Consider the following 23852-nt stretch of genomic DNA (forward strand, 5'->3'; position numbering starts at 1 on the left):
ACATTTTTCTACTTAGTTTATACATAATCATTTTCCTACATTATTACATTTGGCATAAAACTCTTAATTACTAATTAAGCACTCAGGTTTTCTCACATTATATGCTGAATATTACTATTATTATGATTATTATGATTATTATTATTAGTATTATTTTGAGCTGCTACAGCTGGGTGAACAAACTCTACAGTCCTCGTTGTGTGTAAAATATATTCAAACATTGATGTGAAGTTAATCTGAGGCTTCATCTGTCTGTGGAGATCTTCCAAAGTTAGAGTCTTCCTCCTTTTGTTACCATCCCTCCACTGCAGCTCAACAGGGAAACACTGTCTGCTCAAACACCATGAGGAAGTTTATACTGAAAACACTTTATACTTCTACTCTACTACATTTTACAGGAGATATTTACTATAGTTACTATGTAGGATCAGATTTTAATACTTTCAAACCACCTGTCACTGACACACTTATCAAAATGACTTTTACATGAAAGACAGAGAAAAGTGAACTAACCCTCCATCCATTTGGGTGGACCAGTTTGCTTGTATCTGCCGTGTTGTTCAGGGTCATCATGTCCTCCATGTTGTCGACAGTAGCCAGGTCTGTGTAATTCTCTCTGCAGTAACTTTGTGCTTCAGTCCAGGTCTTCCGTTCATAAACAAAATGGTACTGACGTTCAGCATGTGATGAGACAGCACACAGCCCTGTAGTGACACACATGCATAGTGATCAGATTCAGGCTATAAATGACTTTTTATATCTCTTCACTTTGTAATGTTTCATTTAGGTCACATAGACAGTACATTGTCCTGGACTAATCATATGGACTTTTCAGCATTAACATACAACAGAGAATTGACTTTGAGATGTTGTGTAATAAAAAAACAATCAAATCAAATAAATCATAATAACAGAATGAGTCACAGGAGACATTTCCCTTCACAGTGAGTACTTTTCTGCTGATACTTTTAAGCACATCTTGTTTGTCATATACACATATGTAGATTCAAACAGTTTTTGTTTGCTGTGATCATTCCTCCTGTTCATACTGGACAGTAACAGATTTTCTCTCCTAACATGCATCTAGACAGACTTAAAAATCTGTAAAACCTTCCTTCAAAGAGGATTTTAAATGCAGGACTTCTTCTTGTAATGAAGTTCTTTTACTTTAGTATTCCCGCCATGACAGTTTTTGGTTATTTAGCTTTATATACTGTTCAAATGCATAAAGGTCATCAGGATTTTGTGTTTATCTCTACAAAATGACCGAGCCAAGTTCATAATATATAGCTTTAATAAAGTTTAGAGTGTGACGATGTACAGTCGACTATAACACCACTGCTGCTCACTTTACAAACAACTCCATAAAAATGATCAGCATCATGAGGGTTAAAATTTATTGTCCGGGGCTTGATCACAACAACAATCTGTCCTTTAACGCTGAGAAAACAAAAGAGCTTATCACTGACTTCAGAAAAATGAAAACTGTTCAGCCACCTGTTGACATAAACAACACCCCTGTTGAAATTGTTAACAGTTCTTAGGCATCCAGATCACCAGCTCCCTCTCCAGGGGTGTTCCAGAAAGCGGGTTTAGTGGAAACTCTGAGTGTGTTAACCCTGAAATGAGGAAACTCTGGGTTTTCAGTTCCAGACAGAGAGGTAAGTCAAACTCTGAGTCAGTCACCATGGCAACTGACTCTGTGAACCTAACCTGCTCGCTGGCAGGTTTTCTTTAAGAAACCCTGAGTCCACCCTGTCTCCTCCCTACTGCCGAGCCTGAAGCAAGCTGGCAGACACACATGGGTTGTTCATATGTAGGAAACACGATCGATATTGAGGCTGAATTAATTCACAATGCCTTACGCCTGGAGAGGATCTTCACGCCCCGTTTAGATGTGCTGTCTTTCACCAATGAGTATCTGTTGGAACGGTACCATTTTTCATTAGAACTCCTTATTGACACTGTAAAAATAGACTTTCATAGCCTCCATGTGTGGACAAATGGACAACAACACTCCAGATGTACAGGCCAGGATGAGCTGCATGTGGAAGTGATGTGAATATTGTGATAAGAGTATTTGTGAATATTTGATAGAATTGTAGCAAAAATGTTTGTGGATTTGGCCATATTTACATTAGAAACATGACTGCAGCAGTAACATACAGTTACAGAACTCACCTGATTCAGGCTGTGTCTCACTGGAAGTGGTGAGGTAGTGAGGTGGTGTGCTGAATCCAGCCGTGCTGCTGCTTGTTGTCTGACTTGTAGCTGTATTCAAACATACAGTACATCCATACTGTTACACCACTGCTTTAAGTCTGTTGTGTCATTCTACTTCATATAAAGGGAAGCACTGTACAAATACACAGAGCCGGCTCTAGCCACTTTGGTGACCTAGGCGGGATTAGGGTCCCCCTCACCCCCCTACTCCTGAGCTTGTAAATGGCAGGGACCATAGACTGGCTGATGTGCGCACGGGATGGGACACTGTAGCATGGCTCAAGCGCTTTCAATAAATACTTGAAGCGGGCTCCAGCCCAGACAGTCCTCTCCCCAGCCACGTTCATCAGCTCTTCCGAGGGAATCCCGAGGCGTTCCCAGGCCAGCCGGGCGATGTAATCCCTCCAGCGTGTCCTGGGGTGGCCCCGAGGTCTCCTCCCGGTTGGACATGCCCGAAACACCAAGGGAGGCGTCCGGGAGGCATCCTTACCAGATCTCCGAACCACCTCAACTGGCTCCTCTCGATGCGGAAGAGCAGCAGCTCTACTCCGAGTTCCTCCCAGATGTCCGAGTTCCTCACCCTATCTCTAAGGCTGAGCCCAGCCACCCTGCGGAGGAAACTCATTTCAGCCGCTTGTACTCGCGATCTCGTTCTTTCCCAGAGCTCGTGACCATAGGTGTGGGTTGGAACGTAGATCGACCGGTAAATCGAGAGCTTCGCTTTCTGGCCAAGATCCCTTTTCACCACAACAGACTGGTTAAGCGCCTGCATCACTGCTGACACCGCCCCAATCCATCTGTCAATCTCCCACTCCATCCTACCCTCACTCGTGAACAAGATCCCGAGATACTTAAACTCCTCCACCTGAGGCAGGACCTCCCCCCGACCTGGAGTGGGCAATCTGCCCTTTTCCGGCTGAGGACCATGGCCTCAGACTTGGAGGTGCTGATTCTCATCCCAGCCGCTTCACACTTGGCTGCGAACCGTCCCAGCAAGAGCTGGAGGTCACTGTTCGATGGAGCTAGGAGGACCACCTCATCCGCAAAAAGCAGGGACGAGATCCTCCCGTCACTGAACCTGACACCCTCCACCACTCGGCTGCGCCTAGAAATTCTGTCCATAAAAGTTATGAACAGAACCGGTGACAAAGGGCAGCCCTGGTGGAGTCCAACCCTCACCGGGAACAGGTCCGACTTACTGCCAGCCACGCGAACCAGACTCGTGCTCCTTTGGTACAGGGACTGGATGGTCCTTAGCAAAGGGCCACCAACCCCTTACTCCCGGAGCAACCCCCAGAGGATGCCCCTGGGGACATGGTCGTAAGCCTTCTCCAAATCCACAAAACACATGTGGACTGGTTGGGCGAACTCCCATGCCCCCTCCAGCACCCTGGCGAGGGTAAAGAGCTGGTCCACGGTTCCGCGTCTGGGACGAAAACCACATTGCTCCTCCTCAATCCGAGGTTCAACTATCGACCGGACCCCCTTCTCCAGCACCCTGGAGTAGACTTTACTGGGTAAGCTGAGGAGTGTGATCCCCCTGTAGTTGGAACACACCCTCTGGTCCCCTTTCTTGAAGATGGGGACCACCACCCTGGTCTGCCACTCCAGAGGCACTTCCCCCGATGCTCACGCAATGTTGCAGAGGCGTGTCAGCCAGGACAGCCCTACAACATCCAGAGCCTTGAGATATCCAGGGCGAATCTCATCCACCCCCGGGGCTCCGCCGCCGCATAGCTGCTGCACCACCTCGGCGACTTCTGCCCTAGGAATTGACGACCCGCCAAGACCCCGGCTCTGTTTCCTCACTGGAACACGTGTTGGTGGGATTGAGGAGCTCCTCAAAGTTTTCCTTACAACGCCCGACAATGTCCCCAGTTGAAGTCAGCAGCTCCCCGCCCCCACTATAAACATTGTGAGCAAGTTGCCGCCTTCCCCCCCGAGGCGCCAGATGGTTTGCCAGAACCTCTTTGGAGCCGATCGATAGTCTTTCTCCATGGCCTCACCGAACTCCTCCCATGCCCGAATTTTTGCCTGCCGCAGCTGCGCTCCACTTGGCCCGCCGGTAACGTCAGCTGCCTCCGGAGACCCACAGACCAACCATGCCCTGTAGGCCTCCTTCTTCAGCCTGACGGCTCCCTCACCTCTGGTGTCCACGAGCGGTTGGGGGATTAACGCCGCGACTGGCTCCAGCAGCCTTGCGGCCACAGCTCACGACAGCCACCTCTACAATGGCAGAGCAGAACAAGGCCCATTCAAACTCAATGTCCCCCTCTGCCCTTGGGATGCGGTCGAAGCTCTCCCGGAGGTGGGAGTTGAAGATCATCTTGACAGGTTCTTCCGCCAGGCGTTCCCAGCAGATCCTCAGTACACGTTTGAGCCTGCCAGGTCTGCGCAGTGTCCTCCCCTGCCATCTGGTCCAACTCACCACCAGGTGGTGATCAGGTGACAGCTCTGCTCCTCTCTTCACCTGAGTGTCCAGAACATACGGCTGCAGGTCAAATGATACAACTACGAAGTCAATCACTGACCTGCGACCTAGGCTGTCCTGGTGCCACATGCACCGATGGACATCCTTATGCTCGAACATGGTGTTAGATATAGCCAAACTGCAACCCGCACAGAAGTCCAATAACTGAACACCACTCAGGTTCAGACTGGGCAGGCCATTCCTCCCAGTCACACCCCTCCAGGTCCCTCTGCCATTGCCCATGCGAGCATTGAAGTGCCCCAGCAGAACAATGGAGTCCCCGGTCGGGGCACTGTCCAGCACCCATCCCAGGTACTCCAAAAAGGACAGGTACTCTGCACTGCTGATCGGCGCATAAACGCAGACAACAGTCAGGACCCATTCCCAGACCAGAAGGCGCAGGGAAGCAATCAATTCAATCAATCAATCAATTTTATTTATAAAGCCCAATATCACAAATCACAATTTGCCTCACAGGGCTTTACAGCATACGACATCCCTCTGTCCTTAAGACCCTCACAGCGGATAAGGAAAAACTCCCCCAAAAAAAACCTTTAACGGGGAAAAAAACGGTAGAAACCTCAGGAAGAGCAACTGAGGAGGGATCCCTCTTCCAGGACGGACAGATGTGCAATAGATGTTGTACAGAACAGATCAGCATGATAAATTAACAGTAATCCACATGACACAATGAGACAGAGAGAGAGAGAGAGAGAGAGAGAGAGAGATGCAGGTAATGACAGTAGCTTACAACAACATTATTGAAAGTAATAATATTATAGTTATAGTTCTGGCTACTGTGGTACAATATGTTGAAAGTATGTATTAATATCTGGCAGTATACATGTGTGACAATAGTCATATGTGTATAATAACAGCAGAAGTATGACTAATGACTAATGATGGCAGCAGCAGCAGGAGGCATCTGGCAGGACCACGGCAGCAGCACAACCACACACGTCACGCTGTCCATGCACCGCTGCGATATGAGTTAATCTGAGAGACAGTGGAGCACAAAGGCTCCGGAGAAGAAGCCGAGTTAGTGACATCCAGAGTGGCCGAGTTAGCAAGATGCAGTAATAGAATACGACAGAGAGAAGGAGAGAAGGGGCCCGGTGTATTATAGGGGGGTCCTCCGGCAGACTAGGCCTAAGTCAGCCTAACTAGGGGCTGGTACAGGGCAAGCCTGAGCCAGCCCTAACTATAAGCTTTATCAAAGAGGAAAGTCTTAAGTCTAGTCTTAAATGTGGAGACGGTGTCTGCCTCCCGGACCGTAACAGGAAGATGATTCCACAGGAGAGGAGCCTGATAGCTGAAGGCTCTGGCTCCTGATCTACTTTTGGAGACTTTAGGGACCACGAGTAACCCTGCGTTCTCAGAGCGCAGTGTTCTGGTGGGATAATAAGGCACTATGAGCTCTCTAAGATATCATGGAGCCTGACCATTTAGAGCTTTATAAGTTAACAGTAGGATTTTAAATTCAATTCTGGATTTTACAGGGAGCCAGTGCAGAGAAGCTAAAACAGGAGAAATACAATCTCGTTTCTTAGTTCCTGTTAGTACACGTGCTGCTGCATTCTGAATTAGCTGGAGAGTTTTTAAGGACTTACTAGAGCTACCTGATAATAGAGAGTTACAGTAATCCAGCCTAGAGGTAACAAAAGCGTGGACCAATTTTTCTGCATCTTTTCGGGTCAGGATAGGCCTAATTTTCACAATATTACGCAGATGAAAAAATGCAGTCCGTGAGGTTTGTTTTAAATGAGAATTAAAAGACAAATCTTGATCAAATATTACTCCGAGGTTTCTTACGGTAGTGCTAGAGGCCAGAGCAATGCCATCTAGAGAAACTATGTCATCAGATAAAGAGTCTCTGAGTTGTTTGGGGCCAAGAACAATAACTTCAGTTTTGTCTGAATTTAACATCAGGAAATTGGTGCTCATCCAAGTTTTTATGTCTTTAAGGCAGTTATGGAGTTTAGTTAATTGATTACTTTCTTCTGGCTTCATCGATAAATACAACTGAGTATCATCTGCATAACAATGGAAATTTATAGAGTGATTTCTAATGATGTTACCTAAAGGAAGCATATATAGAGTAAATAGGATTGGTCTGAGCACAGAACCTTGCGGAACTCCAAAACAAACTTTGGTACGTAAGGATGATTCATTATGAACGTGAACAAACTGAAAACGATCAGATAAATAAGATTTAAACCAGCTCAGTGCAGAACCTTTTAAGCAACCCTTTCGTCTACTGGGGTAAACCCCAACATACAGGCAGAGAGTCTGGGGGCTATCCGAAAGCCCACCCCGGCCCTCCGCCTCTCACCCGGAGCAACTCCAGCAAAGGAGAAAGTCCAACCCCTCTCAAGGACTATATCTAGCCGGTATCGCTTAACCTCTTCCACAAGCTCCGGCTCCTTCCCCGCCAGAGAGGTGACATTCCATGTCCCAAGAGCCAACTTCTGTAGCCGAGGATCAGACCGCCAAAGCCCCCGCTTTGGTCTGCTGCCCAATCCACACTGCACCAAACCCTTCTGGATCCCTCTGCAGGTGGTGGGCCTGCAGGAGGACGAGCCCATGTAGCCAGTTCGGGCTGGGCCCAGCCGGACCCCATGGGCGAAGGCCCAGCCACCAGGCGCTCGCCCACGGGCCCCAACCCCAGGCCTGGCTCCAGGGCCGGGCCCCGGTAACCCTCCGGGCCAGGTACACAAGCTCTCGTTGATTTCCATCATGATCTTTTACCATAATAACAGAAATATGTAAGACAGTTTTTAATAATAGATACTGTTGGTATTCTTGAATGGACTCCTTTTAAAAAGTCAAAAATGTGGCAATATTGCATTCAAATGAAAATTGGGATCTGTGTGCAAGCTACAGTTCCCATTGTTTTCTGTCACTATGGAGGTTTAGAAATGTTTAAAGGCTTGGCCAACTTATTGACATTGTAAAAATAGACTTTCATAGCCTCCATGTGTGGACAAATGGACAACAACACTCCAGATGTACAGGCCAGGATGAGCTGCATGTGGAAGTGATGTGAATATTGTGATAAGAGTATTTGTGAATATTTGATAGAATTGTAGCAAAAATGTTTGTGGATGTGGCCATATTTACATTAGAAACATGACTGCAGCAGTAACATACAGTTACAGAACTCACCTGATTCAGGCTGTGTCTCACTGGAAGTGGTGAGGTAGTGAGGTGGTGTGCTGAATCCAGCCGTGCTGCTGCTTGTTGTCTGACTTGTAGCTGTATTCAAACATACAGTACATCCATACTGTTACACCACTGCTTTAAGTCTGTTGTGTCATTCTACTTTATATAAAGTGAAGCACTGTACAAATAGACTTTATTTTATTTGACCTACATTTACTCTAACTAGTAACAAGGTTAAACTGGAACATTCAACAGTACTAATAATGACATTATAATAATAATATTAATAATGATATTTGTTATGGAATTTTAGGGTATCTTTCTTGGGTATGATAGTTTCTAAAGGATTCAAATTTGAAATAAGTCATCAACCATCTATATGTGCTTAAAATAGCTGCTGAAATTAGCAAGGATTCTTTTTTAATATGTATTTTTGGGGGCATTTTGCCTGAAGCTGACAGGACAGTTGAGCGTGAAAGGGGGAGAGAGACAGAGGGAGTGACATGCAGCAAGGTGCCACAGGCCGGAGTCGAACCTGTGCCGCTGCGGCAAAAGCCATATGGGACGCCTGCTCTATCCACTAAACCACCAACATCCCATCAAAGATGATTCTGCTTGATTTCATATGCCGCCTCTCTTCCCTTGGCAGCTTTAGCGCTGTTCATTTTTTTCACAAAATCTATGCTCATATTGGCTGTAGGCATTCATGAGCACCTCCAGTTCCACAGGTGTAAAATAAGTTGGAACCAGATACTCAGAGTTTCCCAGCTCAGGGTAAGTCAAGTCAGAGTTCAGGATTAGACTCGGAGTTTGTTGAACCTCCTACCTGGAATACCCCTCTGGTCTCTGAACACCAGCTGTGTCATCAAAACAGACACTTGACTTTCTGAGGTGTGTGAGGAAACACAGCATGTCAACAAAAACCCTCATCTACTTCTACCAGTCCAAAATAGGAAGCACCTTGACTGGATGCATACTGGTATGGTTTGGCAGCATAACAGCACAGGATCATAAACACCTGATGAGGATGGTGAAAATAGCGTCAATAATCATAGGATCACCATTACATCAGATACAGGACATGTACACCACCTGCTGGAGATAGAAAGCACTTTGTATTTTAAAGGACACTAGTCACCCAGCACACAGCCTTTTCTCTTATCTTCACTCAGGGAAGCATCTGCAGAGCATCAGAGCTCCAACCTCCCGCCTCACAGATAGTTTTTACCCCCAGGCGGTCAGACTACTGAACAGGAGCACTTAAAGACTGTGGATGCTGTGGATTATTTATATATGTTTATTATATGCTGCTGTTATATGTTGCTATAGAAATCCAAATACAATTTGAATAACGGGTCAGAACTCACGTGTGCTGTAGCAAATGAACGCTATCCTGTCGTCACAGGGCCAGTCGCGCCATTGTCCGGAGTAGCCAAAGTCTGCAGCCACACAATGCTGATTCACTCCATCAGGTTGCCCTGGTATCCAGGGCCTAAATGAGGAGCTACTTCCATCTGACCACCTCCAGCTGTTAACGTCATCGTACAGTCCAATCCAGGCTAGCTAAAAGCAATACGTGACAGTGAGATAAAGAATTAGAGCTCGCTCTAGCTTTTGTTCAAGGCAACATTTTTACATAAACTTGCCATTAACAGTCTTGATGCTGCCTGTCAGTCTGATCCTCCACCACTTTATTACAGGATTTTACAGCTGAGAGATTCAATGTGTAAAACTCTTAAAGGACAGGTTCACAAAATTGAAGTCTGTCTTCAAACAACATTCAGGAGCTCATATGAACAGTGAAACAAGTTTTGCCTCCTGTAATCATTCCTGCTGTTCATACTGGACATTAAGAGATCCCCTCATATTGGACTTTCAGTGTAAGTGATGCTGTTGCAACTCACAATGAAATAATTTCAATGTACGCGATAACAGTTTTGTAATAACACTGGTGTCATGTAAGATTAGAAGAGTTTCTTTGCTCTAAGAAACAAGGAGAGTACTCTTTTCTTTAAATGATCACATCATACACTGAATTAATGACATTATTCAACATTTTTCTACTTAGTTTATACATAATCATTTTCCTACATTATTACATTTGGCATAAAACTCTTAATTACTAATTAAGCACTCAGGTTTTCTGACATTATATGCTGAATAGTATTATTATTATTAGTAGTAGTAGTAGTAGTAGTAGTAGTATTAGTATCATTATTATTATTATTATTATTATTATTAGTATTATTATTTTGAGCTGCTACAGCTGGGGAACAAACTCTACAGTCCTCGTTGTGTGTAAAATATATTCAAACATTGATGTGAAGTTAATCTGAGGCTTCATCTGTCTGTGGAGATCTTCCAAAGTTAGAGTCTTCCTCCTTTTGTTACCATCCCTCCACTGCAGCTCAACAGGGAAACACTGTCTGCTCAAACACCATGAGGGAAGTTTATACTAAAAACACTTTATACTTCTACTCTACTACATTTTACAGGAGATATTTATTATAGTTACTATGTAGGATCAGATTTTAATACTTTCAAACCACCTGTCACTGACACACTTATGAAAATGAATTTTACATGAAAGACAGAGAAAAGTGAACTAACCCTCCATCCATTTGGGTGGACCAGTTTGCTTGTATCTGCCGTGTTGTTCAGGGTCGTCACGTCCTCCATGTTGTCGACAGTAGCCAGGTCTGTGTAATTCTCTCTGCAGTAACTTTGTGCTTCAGTCCAGTTCTTCCGTTCATAAACAAAATGGTACTGACGTTCAGCATGTGATGAGACAGCATACAGCGCTGTAGTGACACACATGCATAGTGATCAGATTCAGGCTATAAATGACTTTTTATATCTCTTCACTTTGTAATGTTTCATTTAGGTCACATAGACAGTACATTGTCCTGGACTAATCATATGGACTTTTTAGCATTAACATACAACAGAGAATTGACTTTGAGATGTTGTGTAATAAAAAAACAATCAAATCAAATAAATCATAATAACAGAATGAGTCACAGGAGACATTTCCCTTCACAGTGAGTACTTTTCTGCTGATACTTTTAAGTACATCTTGTTTGTCATATACACATATGTAGATTCAAACAGTTTTTGTTTGCTGTGATCATTCCTCCTGTTCATACTGGACAGTAACAGATTTTCTCTCCTAACATGCATCTAGACAGACTTAAAAATCTGTAAAACCTTCCTTCAAAGAGGATTTTAAATGCAGGACTTCTTCTTGTAATGAAGTTCTTTTACTTTAGTATTCCCACCATGACAGTTTCTGGTTATTTAGCTTTATATACTGTTCAAATGCATAAAGGTCATCAGGATTTTGTGTTTATCTCTACAAAATGACCGAGCTAAGTTTATAATATATAGCTTTAATAAAGTTCAGAGTGTGACGATGTACAGTCGACTATAACACCACTGCTGCTCACTTTACAAATAACTCCATAAAAATGATCAGCATCATGAGGGTTAAAATTTATTGTCCGGGACTTGATCACAACAACAATCTGTCCTTTAACGCTGAGAAAACAAAAGAGCTCATCACTGACTTCAGAAAAATGAAAACTGTTCAGCCACCTGTTGACATAAACAACACCCCTGTTGAAATTGTTAACAGCTTCAAGTTCTTAGGCATCCAGATCACCAGCTCCCTCTCCAGGGGGGTGTTCCAGAAAGCGGGTTTAGTGGAAACTCTGAGTGTGTTAACCCTGAAATGAGGGAAACTCTGGGTTTTCAGTTCCAGACAGAGAGGTAAGTCAAACTCTGAGTCAGTCACCATGGCAACTGACTCTGTGAACCTAACCTGCTCGCTGGCAGGTTTTCTTTAAGAAACCCTGAGTCCACCCTGTCTCCTCCCTACTGCCGAGCCTGAAGCAAGCTGGCAGACACACATGGGTTGTTCATATGTAGGAAATAAGATCGATATCGAGGCTGAATTAATTCACAATGCCTTACGCCTGGAGAGGATCTTCACGCCCCGTTTAGATGTGCTGTCTTTCACCAATGAGTATCTGTTGGAACGGTACCATTTTTCATTAGAACTCCTTATTGACACTGTAAAAATAGACTTCCATAGCCTCCATGTGTGGACAAATGGACAAAAACACTCCAGATGTACAGGCCAGGATGAGCTGCATGTGGAAGTGATGTGAATATTGTGATAAGAGTATTTGTGAATATTTGATAGAACTGTAGCAAAAATGTTTGTGGATGTGGCCATATTTACATTAGAAACATGACTGCAGCAGTAACATACAGTTACAGAACTCACCTGATTCAGGCTGTGTCTCACTGGAAGTGGTGAGGTAGTGAGGTGGTGTGCTGAATCCAGCCGTGCTGCTGCTTGTTGTCTGACTTGTAGCTGTATTCAAACATACAGTACATCCATACTGTTACACCACTGCTTTAAGTCTGTTGTGTCATTCTACTTCATATAAAGGGAAGCACTGTACAAATACACAGAGCCGGCTCTAGCCACTTTGGTGACCTAGGCGGGATTAGGGTCCCCCTCACCCCCCTACTCCTGAGCTTGTAAATGGCAGGGACCATAGACTGGCTGATGTGCGCACGGGATGGGACACTGTAGCATTGCTCAAGCGCTTTCAATAAATACGTGAAGCGGGCTCCAGCCCAGACAGTCCTCTCCCCAGCCACTTTCGTCAGCTCTTCCGAGGGAATCCCGAGGCGTTCCCAGGCCAGCCGGGCGATGTAATCCCTCCAGCGTGTCCTGGGGCGGCCCCGAGGTCTCCTCCCGGTTGGACATGCCCGAAACACCTCCCAAGGGAGGCGTCCGGGAGCCATCCTTACCAGATGCGCGAACCACCTCAACTGGCTCCTCTCGATGCGGAGGAGCAGCAGCTCTACTCAGAGTCCCTCCCAGATGTCCGAGTTCCTCACCCTATCTCTAAGGCTGAGCCCAGCCACCCTGCGGAGGAAACTCATTTCGGCCGCTTGTACTCGCGATCTCGTTCTTTCCCAGAGCTCGTGACCATAGGTGTGGGTTGGAACGTAGATCGACCGGTAAATCGAGAGCTTCGCTTTCTGGCCAAGATCCCTTTTCACCACAACAGACTGGTTAAGCGCCTGCATCACTGCTGACACCGCCCCAATCCGTCTGTCAATCTCCCGATCCATCCTACCCTCACTCGTGAACAAGATCCCGAGATACTTAAACTCCTCCACCTGAGGCAGGACCTCCCCCCGACCTGGAGTGGGCAATCTGCCCTTTTCCGGCTGAGGACCATGGCCTCAGACTTGGAGGTGCTGATTCTCATTCCAGCCACTTCACACTTGGCTGCGAACCGTCCCAGCAAGAGCCGGAGGTCACTGTTCGATGGAGCTAGGAGGACCACCTCATCCGCAAAAAGCAGGGACGAGATCCTCCCGTCACTGAACCTGACACCCTCCACCACTTGGCTGCGCCTAGAAATTCTGTCCATAAAAGTTATGAACAGAACCAGTGACAAAGGGCAGCCTTGGCGGAGTCCAACCCTCACCGGGAACAGGTCCGACTTACTGCCAGCCACGCGAGCCAGACCCGTGCTCCTTTGGTACAGGGACTGGATGGCCCTTAGCAAAGGGCCACCAACCCCATACTCCCGGAGCACCCCCCAGAGGATGCCCCTGGGGACGTGGTCGTAAGCCTTCTCCAAATCCACAAAACACATGTGGACTGGTTGGGCGAACTCCCATGCCCCCTCCAGCACCCTGGCGAGGGTAAAGAGCTGGTCCACGGTTCCGCGTCTGGGACGAAAACCACATTGCTCCTCCTCAATCCGAGGTTCAACTATCGACCGGACCCCCTTCTCCAGCACCCTGGAGTAGACTTTACTGGGTAAGCTGAGGAGTGTGATCCCCCTGTAGTTGGAACACACCCTCTGGTCCCCTTTCTTGAAGATGGGGACCACCACCCTGGTCTGCCACTCCAGAGGCACTTCCCCCGATGCTCACGCAATGTTGCAGAGGCGTGTCAGCCAGGACAGCCCTACAACATCCAGAGCCTTGAGATATCCAGGGCGAATCTCATCCACCCCCGGGGCTCCGCCGCCGCATAGCTGCTGCACCACCTCGGCGACTTCTGCCCTAGGAATTGGACGACCCGCCCCCAAGACCCCCGGCTCTGTTTCCTCACTGGAACACGTGTTGGTGGGATTGAGGAGCTCCTCAAAGTATTCCTTCCACCACCCGACAATGTCCCCAATTGACGTCAGCAGCTCCCCGCCCCCACTATAAACAATGTGAGCAAGTTGCCGCCTTCCCCCCCGAGGCGCCAGATGGTTTGCCAGAACCTCTTTGGAGCCGATCGATAGTCTTTCTCCATGGCCTCACCGAACTCCTCCCATGCCCGAATTTTTGCCTGCCGCAGCTGCGCTCCACTTGGCCCGCCGGTAACGTCAGCTGCCTCCGGAGACCCACAGACCAACCATGCCCTGTAGGCCTCCTTCTTCAGCCTGACGGCTCCCCTCACCTCTGGTGTCCACGAGCGGTTTGGGGGATTAACGCCGCGACTGGCTCCAGCAGCCTTGCGGCCACAGCTCACGACAGCCACCTCTACAATGGCAGAGCAGAACAAGGCCCATTCAAACTCAATGTCCCCCTCTGCCCTTGGGATGCGGTCGAAGCTCTCCCGGAGGTGGGAGTTGAAGATCATCTTGACAGGTTCTTCCGCCAGGCGTTCCCAGCAGATCCTCAGTACACGCTTGAGCCTGCCAGGTCTGCAGTGTCCTCCCCTGCCATCTGGTCCAACTCACCACCAGGTGGTGATCAGGTGACAGCTCTGCTCCTCTCTTCACCTGAGTGTCCAGAACATACGGCTGCAGGTCAAATGATACAACTACGAAGTCAATCACTGACCTGCGACCTAGGCTGTCCTGGTGCCACATGCACCGATGGACATCCTTATGCTCGAACATGGTGTTAGATATAGCCAAACTGCAACCCGCACAGAAGTCCAATAACTGAACACCACTCAGGTTCAGACTGGGCAGGCCATTCCTCCCAGTCACACCTCCAGGTCCCTCTGCCATTGCCCATGCGAGCATTGAAGTGCCCCAGCAGAACAATGGAGTCCCCGGTCGGGGCACTGTCCAGCACCCATCCCAGGTACTCCAAAAAGGACAGGTACTCTGCACTGCTGATCGGCGCATAAACGCAGACAACAGTCAGGACCCATTCCCAGACCAGAAGGCGCAGGGAAGCAATCAATTCAATCAATCAATCAATTTTATTTATAAAGCCCAATATCACAAATCACAATTTGCCTCACAGGGCTTTACAGCATACGACATCCCTCTGTCCTTAAGACCCTCACAGCGGATAAGGAAAAACTCCCCCAAAAAAAACCTTTAACGGGGAAAAAAACGGTAGAAACCTCAGGAAGAGCAACTGAGGAGGGATCCCTCTTCCAGGACGGACAGATGTGCAATAGATGTCGTACAGAACAGATCAACATGATAAATTAACAGTAATCCACATGACACAATGAGACAGAGAGAGAGAGAGAGAGAGAGAGATGCAGGTAATGACAGTAGCTTACAACAACATTATTGAAAGTAATAATATTATAGTTATAGTTCTGGCTACTGTGGTACAATATGTTGAAAGTATGTATTAATATCTGGCAGTATACATGTGTGACAATAGTCATATGTGTATAATAACAGCAGAAGTATGACTAATGACTAATGATGGCAGCAGCAGCAGGAGGCATCTGGCGGGACCACGGCAGCAGCACAACCACACACGTCACGCTGTCCAGGCACCGCTGCGATATGAGTTAATCTGAGAGACAGTGGAGCACAAAGGCTCCGGAGAAGAAGCCGAGTTAGTGACATCCAGAGTGGCCGAGTTAGCAAGATGCAGTAATAGGATACGACAGAGAGAAGGAGAGAAGGTGCCCGGTGTATTATAGGGGGGTCCTCCGGCAGACTAGGCCTAAGTCAGCCTAACTAGGGGCTGGTACAGGGCAAGCCTGAGCCAGCCCTAACTATAAGCTTTATCAAAGAGGAAAGTCTTAAGTCTAGTCTTAAATGTGGAGATGGTGTCTGCCTCCCGGACCGTAACAGGAAGATGATTCCACAGGAGAGGAGCCTGATAGCTGAAGGCTCTGGCTCCTGATCTACTTTTGGAGACTTTAGGGACCACGAGTAACCCTGCGTTCTCAGAGCGCAGTGTTCTGGTGGGATAATAAGGCACTATGAGCTCTCTAAGATATCATGGAGCCTGACCATTTAGAGCTTTATAAGTTAACAGTAGGATTTTAAATTCAATTCTGGATTTTACAGGGAGCCAGTGCAGAGAAGCTAAAACAGGAGAAATACAATCTCGTTTCTTAGTTCCTGTTAGTACACGTGCTGCTGCATTCTGAATTAGCTGGAGAGTTTTTAAGGACTTACTAGAGCTACCTGATAATAGAGAGTTACAGTAATCCAGCCTAGAGGTAACAAAAGCGTGGACCAATTTTTCTGCATCTTTTCGGGTCAGGATAGGCCTAATTTTCACAATATTACGCAGATGAAAAATGCAGTCCGTGAGGTTTGTTTTAAATGAGAATTAAAAGACAAATCTTGATCAAATATTACTCCGAGGTTTCTTACGGTAGTGCTAGAGGCCAGAGCAATGCCATCTAGAGAAACTATGTCATCAGATAAAGAGTCTCTGAGTTGTTTGGGGCCAAGAACAATAACTTCAGTTTTGTCTGAATTTAACATCAGGAAATTGGTGCTCATCCAAGTTTTTATGTCTTTAAGGCAGTTATGGAGTTTAGTTAATTGATTACTTTCTTCTGGCTTCATCGATAAATACAACTGTGTATCATCCGCATAACAATGGAAATTTACAGAGTGATTTCTAATGATGTTACCTAAAGGAAGCATATATAGAGTAAATAGGATTGGTCTGAGCACAGAACCTTGCAGAACTCCAAAACAAACTTTGGAACGTAAGGATGATTCATTATGAACGTGAACAAACTGAAAACGATCAGATAAATAAGATTTAAACCAGCTCAGTGCAGAACCTTTTAAGCAACCCTTTCGTCTACTGGGGTAAACCCCAACATACAGGCAGAGAGTCTGGGGGCTATCCGAAAGCCCACCCCGGCCCTCCGCCTCTCACCCGGAGCAACTCCAGCAAAGGAGAAAGTCCAACCCCTCTCAAGGACTTGGGTTCCAGAGCCGGAACTATGTGTCGAGGTGAGGCCGACTATATCTAGCCGGTATCGCTTAACCTCTTCCACAAGCTCCGGCTCCTTCCCCGCCAGAGAGGTGACATTCCATGTCCCAAGAGCCAACTTCTGTAGCCGAGGATCAGACCGCCAAAGCCCCCGCTTTGGTCTGCTGCCCAATCCACACTGCACCAAACCCTTCTGGATCCCTCTGCAGGTGGTGGGCCTGCAGGAGGACGAGCCCATGTAGCCAGTTCGGGCTGGGCCCAGCCGGACCCCATGGGCGAAGGCCCAGCCACCAGGCGCTCGCCCACGGGCCCCAACCCCAGGCCTGGCTCCAGGGCCGGGCCCCGGTAACCCTCCGGGCCAGGTACACAAGCTCTCGTTGATTTCCATCATGATCTTTTACCATAATAACAGAAATATGTAAGACAGTTTTTAATAATAGATACTGTTGGTATTCTTGAATGGACTCCTTTTAAAAAGTCAAAAATGTGGCAATATTGCATTCAAATGAAAATTGGGATCTGTGTGCAAGCTACAGTTCCCATTGTTTTCTGTCACTATGGAGGTTTAGAAATGTTTAAAGGCTTGGCCAACTTATTGACATTGTAAAATAGACTTTCATAGCCTCCATGTGTGGACAAATGGACAACAACACTCCAGATGTACAGGCCAGGATGAGCTGCATGTGGAAGTGATGTGAATATTGTGATAAGAGTATTTGTGAATATTTGATAGAATTGTAGCAAAAATGTTTGTGGATGTGGCCATATTTACATTAGAAACATGACTGCAGCAGTAACATACAGTTACAGAACTCACCTGATTCAGGCTGTGTCTCACTGGAAGTGGTGAGGTAGTGAGGTGGTGTGCTGAATCCAGCCGTGCTGCTGCTTGTTGTCTGACTTGTAGCTGTATTCAAACATACAGTACATCCATACTGTTACACCACTGCTTTAAGTCTGTTGTGTCATTCTACTTTATATAAAGTGAAGCACTGTACAAATAGACTTTATTTTATTTGACCTACATTTACTCTAACTAGTAACAAGGTTAAACTGGAACATTCAACAGTACTAATAATGACATTATAATAATAATATTAATAATGATATTTGTTATGGAATTTCAGGGTATCTTTCTTGGGTATGATAGTTTCTAAAGGATTCAAATTTGAAATAAGTCATCAACCATCTATATGTGCTTAAAATAGCTGCTGAAATTAGCAAGGGTTCTTTTTTAATATGTATTTTTGGGGGCATTTTGCCTTAAGCTGACAGGACAGTTGAGCGTGAAAGGGGGAGAGAGACAGAGGGAGTGACATGCAGCAAGGTGCCACAGGCCGGAGTCGAACCTGTGCCGCTGCGGTAAAAGCCATATGGGACGCCTGCTCTATCCACTAAACCACCAACATCCCATCAAAGATGATTCTGCTTGATTTCATATGCCGCCTCTCTTCCCTTGGCAGCTTTAGCGCTGTTCATTTTTTTCACGAAATCTATGCTCATATTGGCTGTAGGCATTCATGAGCACCTCCAGTTCCACAGGTGTAAAATAAGTTGGAACCAGATACTCAGAGTTTCCCAGCTCAGGGTAAGTCAAGTCAGAGTTCAGGATTAGACTCGGAGTTTGTTGAACCTCCTACCTGGAATACCCCTCTGGTCTCTGAACACCAGCTGTGTCATCAAAACAGACACTTGACTTTCTGAGGTGTGTGAGGAAACACAGCATGTCAACAAAAACCCTCATCTACTTCTACCAGTCCAAAATAGGAAGCACCTTGACTGGATGCATACTGGTATGGTTTGGCAGCATAACAGCACAGGATCATAAACACCTGATGAGGATGGTGAAAATAGCGTCAATAATCATAGGATCACCATTACATCAGATACAGGACATGTACACCACCTGCTGGAGATAGAAAGCACTTTGTATTTTAAAGGACACTAGTCACCCAGCACACAGCCTTTTCTCTTATCTTCACTCAGGGAAGCATCTGCAGAGCATCAGAGCTCCAACCTCCCGCCTCACAGATAGTTTTTACCCCCAGGCGGTCAGACTACTGAACAGGAGCACTTAAAGACTGTGGATGCTGTGGATTATTTATATATGTTTATTATATGCTGCTGTTATATGTTGCTATAGAAATCCAAATACAATTTGAATAACGGGTCAGAACTCACGTGTGCTGTAGCAACTGACCGCTATCCTGTCGTCACAGGGCCAGTCGCGCCATTGTCCGGAGTAGCCAAAGTCTGCAGCCACACAATGCTGATTCACTCCATCAGGTTGCCCTGGTATCCAGGGCCTAAATGAGGAGCTACTTCCATCTGACCACCTCCAGCTGTTAACGTCATCCAGTCCAATCCAGGCTAGCTAAAAGCAATACGTGACAGTGAGATAAAGAATTAGAGCTCGCTCTAGCTTTTGTTCAAGGCAACATTTTTACATAAACTTGCCATTAACAGTCTTGATGCTGCCTGTCAGTCTGATCCTCCACCACTTTATTACAGGATTTTACAGCTGAGAGATTCAATGTGTAAAACTCTTAAAGGACAGGTTCACAAAATTGAAGTCTGTCTTCAAACAACATTCAGGAGCTCATATGAACAGTGAAACAAGTTTTGCCTCCTGTAATCATTCCTGCTGTTCATACTGGACATTAAGAGATCCCCTCATATTGGACTTTCAGTGTAAGTGATGCTGTTGCAACTCATAATGAAATAATTTCAATGTACGCGATAACAGTTTTGTAATAACACTGGTGTCATGGAAGATTAGAAGAGTTTCTTTGCTCTAAGAAACAAGGAGAGTACTCTTTTCTTTAAATGATCACATCATACACTGAATTAATGACATTATTCAACATTTTTCTACTTAGTTTATACATAATCATTTTCCTACATTATTACATTTGGCATAAAACTCTTAATTACTAATTAAGCACTCAGGTTTTCTGACATTATATGCTGAATATTATTATTATTATTATTATTATTATTATTATTATTATTATTATTTTGAGCTGCTACAGCTGGGGAACAAACTCTACAGTCCTCGTTGTGTGTAAAATATATTCAAACATTGATGTGAAGTTAATCTGAGGCTTCATCTGTCTGTGGAGATCTTCCAAAGTTAGAGTCTTCCTCCTTTTGTTACCATCCCTCCACTGCAGCTCAACAGAGAAACACTGTCTGCTCAAATACTTATCAAAATGACTTTGAAATGAAAGACAGAGAAAAGTGAACTAACCCTCCATCCATTTGGGTGGACCAGTTTGCTTCTATCTGTCATGTTGTTCAGGGTCGTCACGTCCTCCATGTTGTCGACAGTAGCCAGGTCTGTGTAATTCTCTCTGCAGTAACTTTGTGCTTCAGTCCAGTTCTTCCTTTCATAAACAACATGGTACTGACGTTCAGCATGTGATGAGACAGCATACAGCCCTGTAGTGACACACATGCATAGTGATCAGATTCAGACTATAAATGACTTTTTATGTCTCTTCACTTTGTAATGTTTCATTTAGGTCACATAGACAGTACATTGTCCTGGACTAATCATATGGACTTTTCAGCATTAACATACAACAGAGAATTGACTTTGAGATGTTGTGTAATAAAAAAACAATCAAATCAAATAAATCATAATAACAGAATGAGTCACAGGAGACATTTCCCTTCACAGTGAGTACTTTTCTGCTGATACTTTTAAGCACATCTTGTTGGTCATATACACATATGTAGATTCAAACAGTTTTTGTTTGCTGTGATCATTCCTCCTGTTCATACTGGACAGTAACAGATTTTCTCTCCTAACATGCATCTAGACAGACTTAAAAATCTGTAAAACCTTCCTTCAAAGAGGATTTTAAATGCAGGACTTCTTCTTGTAATGAAGTTCTTTTACTTTAGTATTCCCACCATGACAGTTTCTGGTTATTTAGCTGTATATACTGTTCAAATGCATAAAGGTCATCAGGATTTTGTGTTTATCTCTACAAAATGACCGAGCCAAGTTTATAATATATAGCTTTAATAAAGTTCAGAGTGTGACGATGTACAGTCGACTATAACAGCGCACTCAGTCAGTCCTCTCTGCAGAGCAGACTGTATGCTTAGGTTCCTATGGGCTGTTCCACAGTGGTACAGTGTTGTCTGAGGGAAACGTTCAAACAACCTTATGAAAAGAGAACGTTTTTAATGGTTTACAATTTCAAATGAATCTTAAACTTTTTTTTGGTATGTTTTCCATTGGTGTCATATTAAATTTGATTAATATTCTAAACAATAACCCTCTTTTTTAATTTCTTACCATCAGAGTACTGTGTTGCTTTGAGGTAACATACCCAAAAATGTACCCCTATAACAATATGTCTTGAACATTTCTTTAAATTATGTTATTATGTTCACTCAGTATATTATATGAAAACAATTTCTTCTTTTTTATTTTCCCCAGCTGGCATCATAATGTGTACCACACAGGGATATATCAAAGTGCTGTAACAGAAGAATAAACATTGATAAAACAAACACTGACCTGCTGTGATGAGCAGAAGAACTGTGTCCATCTTGTTCGCTCTCAGTTTGTTGAATGCGTGACTTCAGACTTGCAGCTGTTGAAATCGCTCCTGATTTTCAACACAAACGCCTCACAGTACCTCACTATCATTTTAACGTCATGGAAAGTGTTCTGACGCAACAATTATTTGCATATTAGGCAAATAATAAATTCAGCAGTTTTCCTCGTTTTCAAAAACATGTCTGACAGGCCTGCCATGTTGTTGGACTACAGCCACAAACAAACAGTGACCACACTCTGTAGTGAATGATCATTAGTCATTTAAAGGCAGTGACATTTCCATTACATTATAAAGATTCATTCTACAATGGATCCACTTTTTCATACTTTCAAACATTTGGCAGGAGTGTTGTGCTGTACAAAGACAAAGTGTGTTACAAACTACATATTCTGTCAAAACGGAGTTAAGACCAGAATCTCACTTCTTGGCTTCTGCTTTACCATATCAAAATGATTATGCCATAGAAATGTATCACCTGCCAATTCTGGTGTTCTCTGGCAAATGCCAGTTGAGCTGCACGGTGCTGGGCTGTGAGCACAGGTCCCTGTAGAGGACGTGGGGCCCTCATGCCACCCTCATGGAGTCTGTTCCTGACAGTGTGCTCAGAAACATGCACACCAGTAGCCTGCTGGAGCTCATGTTGTAGGGCTCTGGCAGTGCTCCTCCTGTTCCTCCTCACACAAAGGAGCAGACACCGGTCCTACTGCTGGGTTGATGCCCTTCTACGGCCCTGTCCAGCTCTCCTGGTGTAACGGCCGGTCTCCTGGTTTCTCCTCCCTGCTCTTGAGACTATGCTGGGAGACACAGCAAACACTCTTGCGACTGCAAGTATAGATTTGCCATCTTGGAGGAGCTGGACAACCTGTGCAACCTGATTTGGCTGCAGGTACTGCCTCATGCTGCCCTTACTGGGGGATGTCTTGCTTTTGCCTCTGCATTGCACCTGTTGCCACTTAGATTTGCACTAAAGCAGCTGAAACTGATTCACAGTCACTTGTGCTTCCTAAATGGACAGACTGATATCCCTGAAGATTAACTGACTTGGTGTTAGACTGAGACCAGAGCTCTGCGGTGCGAGCATTTCACTCACATTTGCGACTAAAAATAGTTTTGTGCGAGCAAAAGAAATCATTCAGGAGCACGCTGTGCGAGTAGAGATTTCAACCAGCAGCAGAAACAAAAGGCGAATCCTGCAGGTTGTGGGTTGAACCGGGGTCACAGACAGGAATACAGCGGAGCACGATGGCCACCGCCGCAAGATAACGGTTTACCGCGACCGAGAAGCCCAGCTCCAGGTCCAATAACTTCCTCTTCGCTGGTGTCATGACTGCCCAGAAGTACCTGAACAGCCGAGCCGTGGCGGCACACAGGTATGTGACGTGTCAGAGGAGAAACGAGCCGCTCACATTTCTCTCTTTGTGGCAGGTAACGGTCCACAAACCTCACCGCACTGAAGGGACTGTTCTTAACTTATCAGAGGAGGAGGGTGGCTGGCTGATTTTTATTTATTTATTTATTTTATTTTGATCCCCCCTGTAGCCACAAATATTTTTCCTTGAGCTTTTCGAAGTGACTGGTGGAAAATGCATGACCCTTCACCATGAATTAGATTTTTAAAATTTAGCTGAGTTCATCGGATGAAGTAACTGAGTACATTAAGTATGATATAAGAACATATTTGTACTTAACCTGAGTATTTCCATTTTCTGCCACTTTATACTTCTACTCCACTACAGTTCAGAGGCAAATACTCCACTACATTTATTTACTAACTTCAGTTACTTTGCAGATTCAGATTAATAACACTAAATTTAATCAACAAATAAATTATGATGTATTATTATCTGCAAATATAAAACTTAAGTGTCACGTGGAGGTCGGGGGCAGTGCATGTGGTGTGGCGGCCAGGGTGGTGGTTCCCATTTTTAAAGGCGCCTAGAGGCTGTGCTCCAATTATCGGGGTATCACACTGCTCACCCTCCCTGTGAAATTTTATTCCAAGGTGCTAGAAAGAGGCTCCGACCGATTGTCAAACCTCAGATTCAGGACAAGGAATGCATTTTCCGTTGTGGCTGTGAAACATGAGCAGCTCTTCACCCTTGCAGGGCTGATAGAGGGGTCATCATAAGATTTCTCCTAGTCCACAAAACACACCTTACGATGTGTCCAGTGGACAGTCCTGTGGAGGGTACTGAGGGAATACTGGGTACTGGTGTCACTGCTACAAATCT

The 23852-nt window shown here is 45.3% G+C and overlaps 1 protein-coding gene across 1 annotated transcript in view; it reads right to left on the reverse strand.

Moving 5' to 3' along the window:
• Positions 1–23852, reverse strand: part of LOC125892360 (macrophage mannose receptor 1-like) — a 189683-nt gene that overhangs the window by 10823 nt on the left and 155008 nt on the right. Inside the window, exons 4-9 of the mRNA XM_049582331.1 lie at positions 21579–23062; positions 10466–10656; positions 9223–9418; positions 7859–7948; positions 2182–2271; positions 514–704 (exon numbers count right to left, since the gene is read on the reverse strand). Of these exons, the coding sequence (XP_049438288.1) occupies positions 514–704; positions 2182–2271; positions 7859–7948; positions 9223–9418; positions 10466–10656; positions 21579–21609 (789 nt within the window). The 5' untranslated portion in view covers positions 21610–23062. The remainder of the gene's footprint in view (positions 1–513; positions 705–2181; positions 2272–7858; positions 7949–9222; positions 9419–10465; positions 10657–21578; positions 23063–23852) is intronic.

Source organism: Epinephelus fuscoguttatus, linkage group LG7 (assembly GCF_011397635.1).
Source record: "Epinephelus fuscoguttatus linkage group LG7, E.fuscoguttatus.final_Chr_v1".
NCBI classification, from domain to species: Eukaryota; Metazoa; Chordata; class Actinopteri; order Perciformes; family Serranidae; genus Epinephelus; species Epinephelus fuscoguttatus.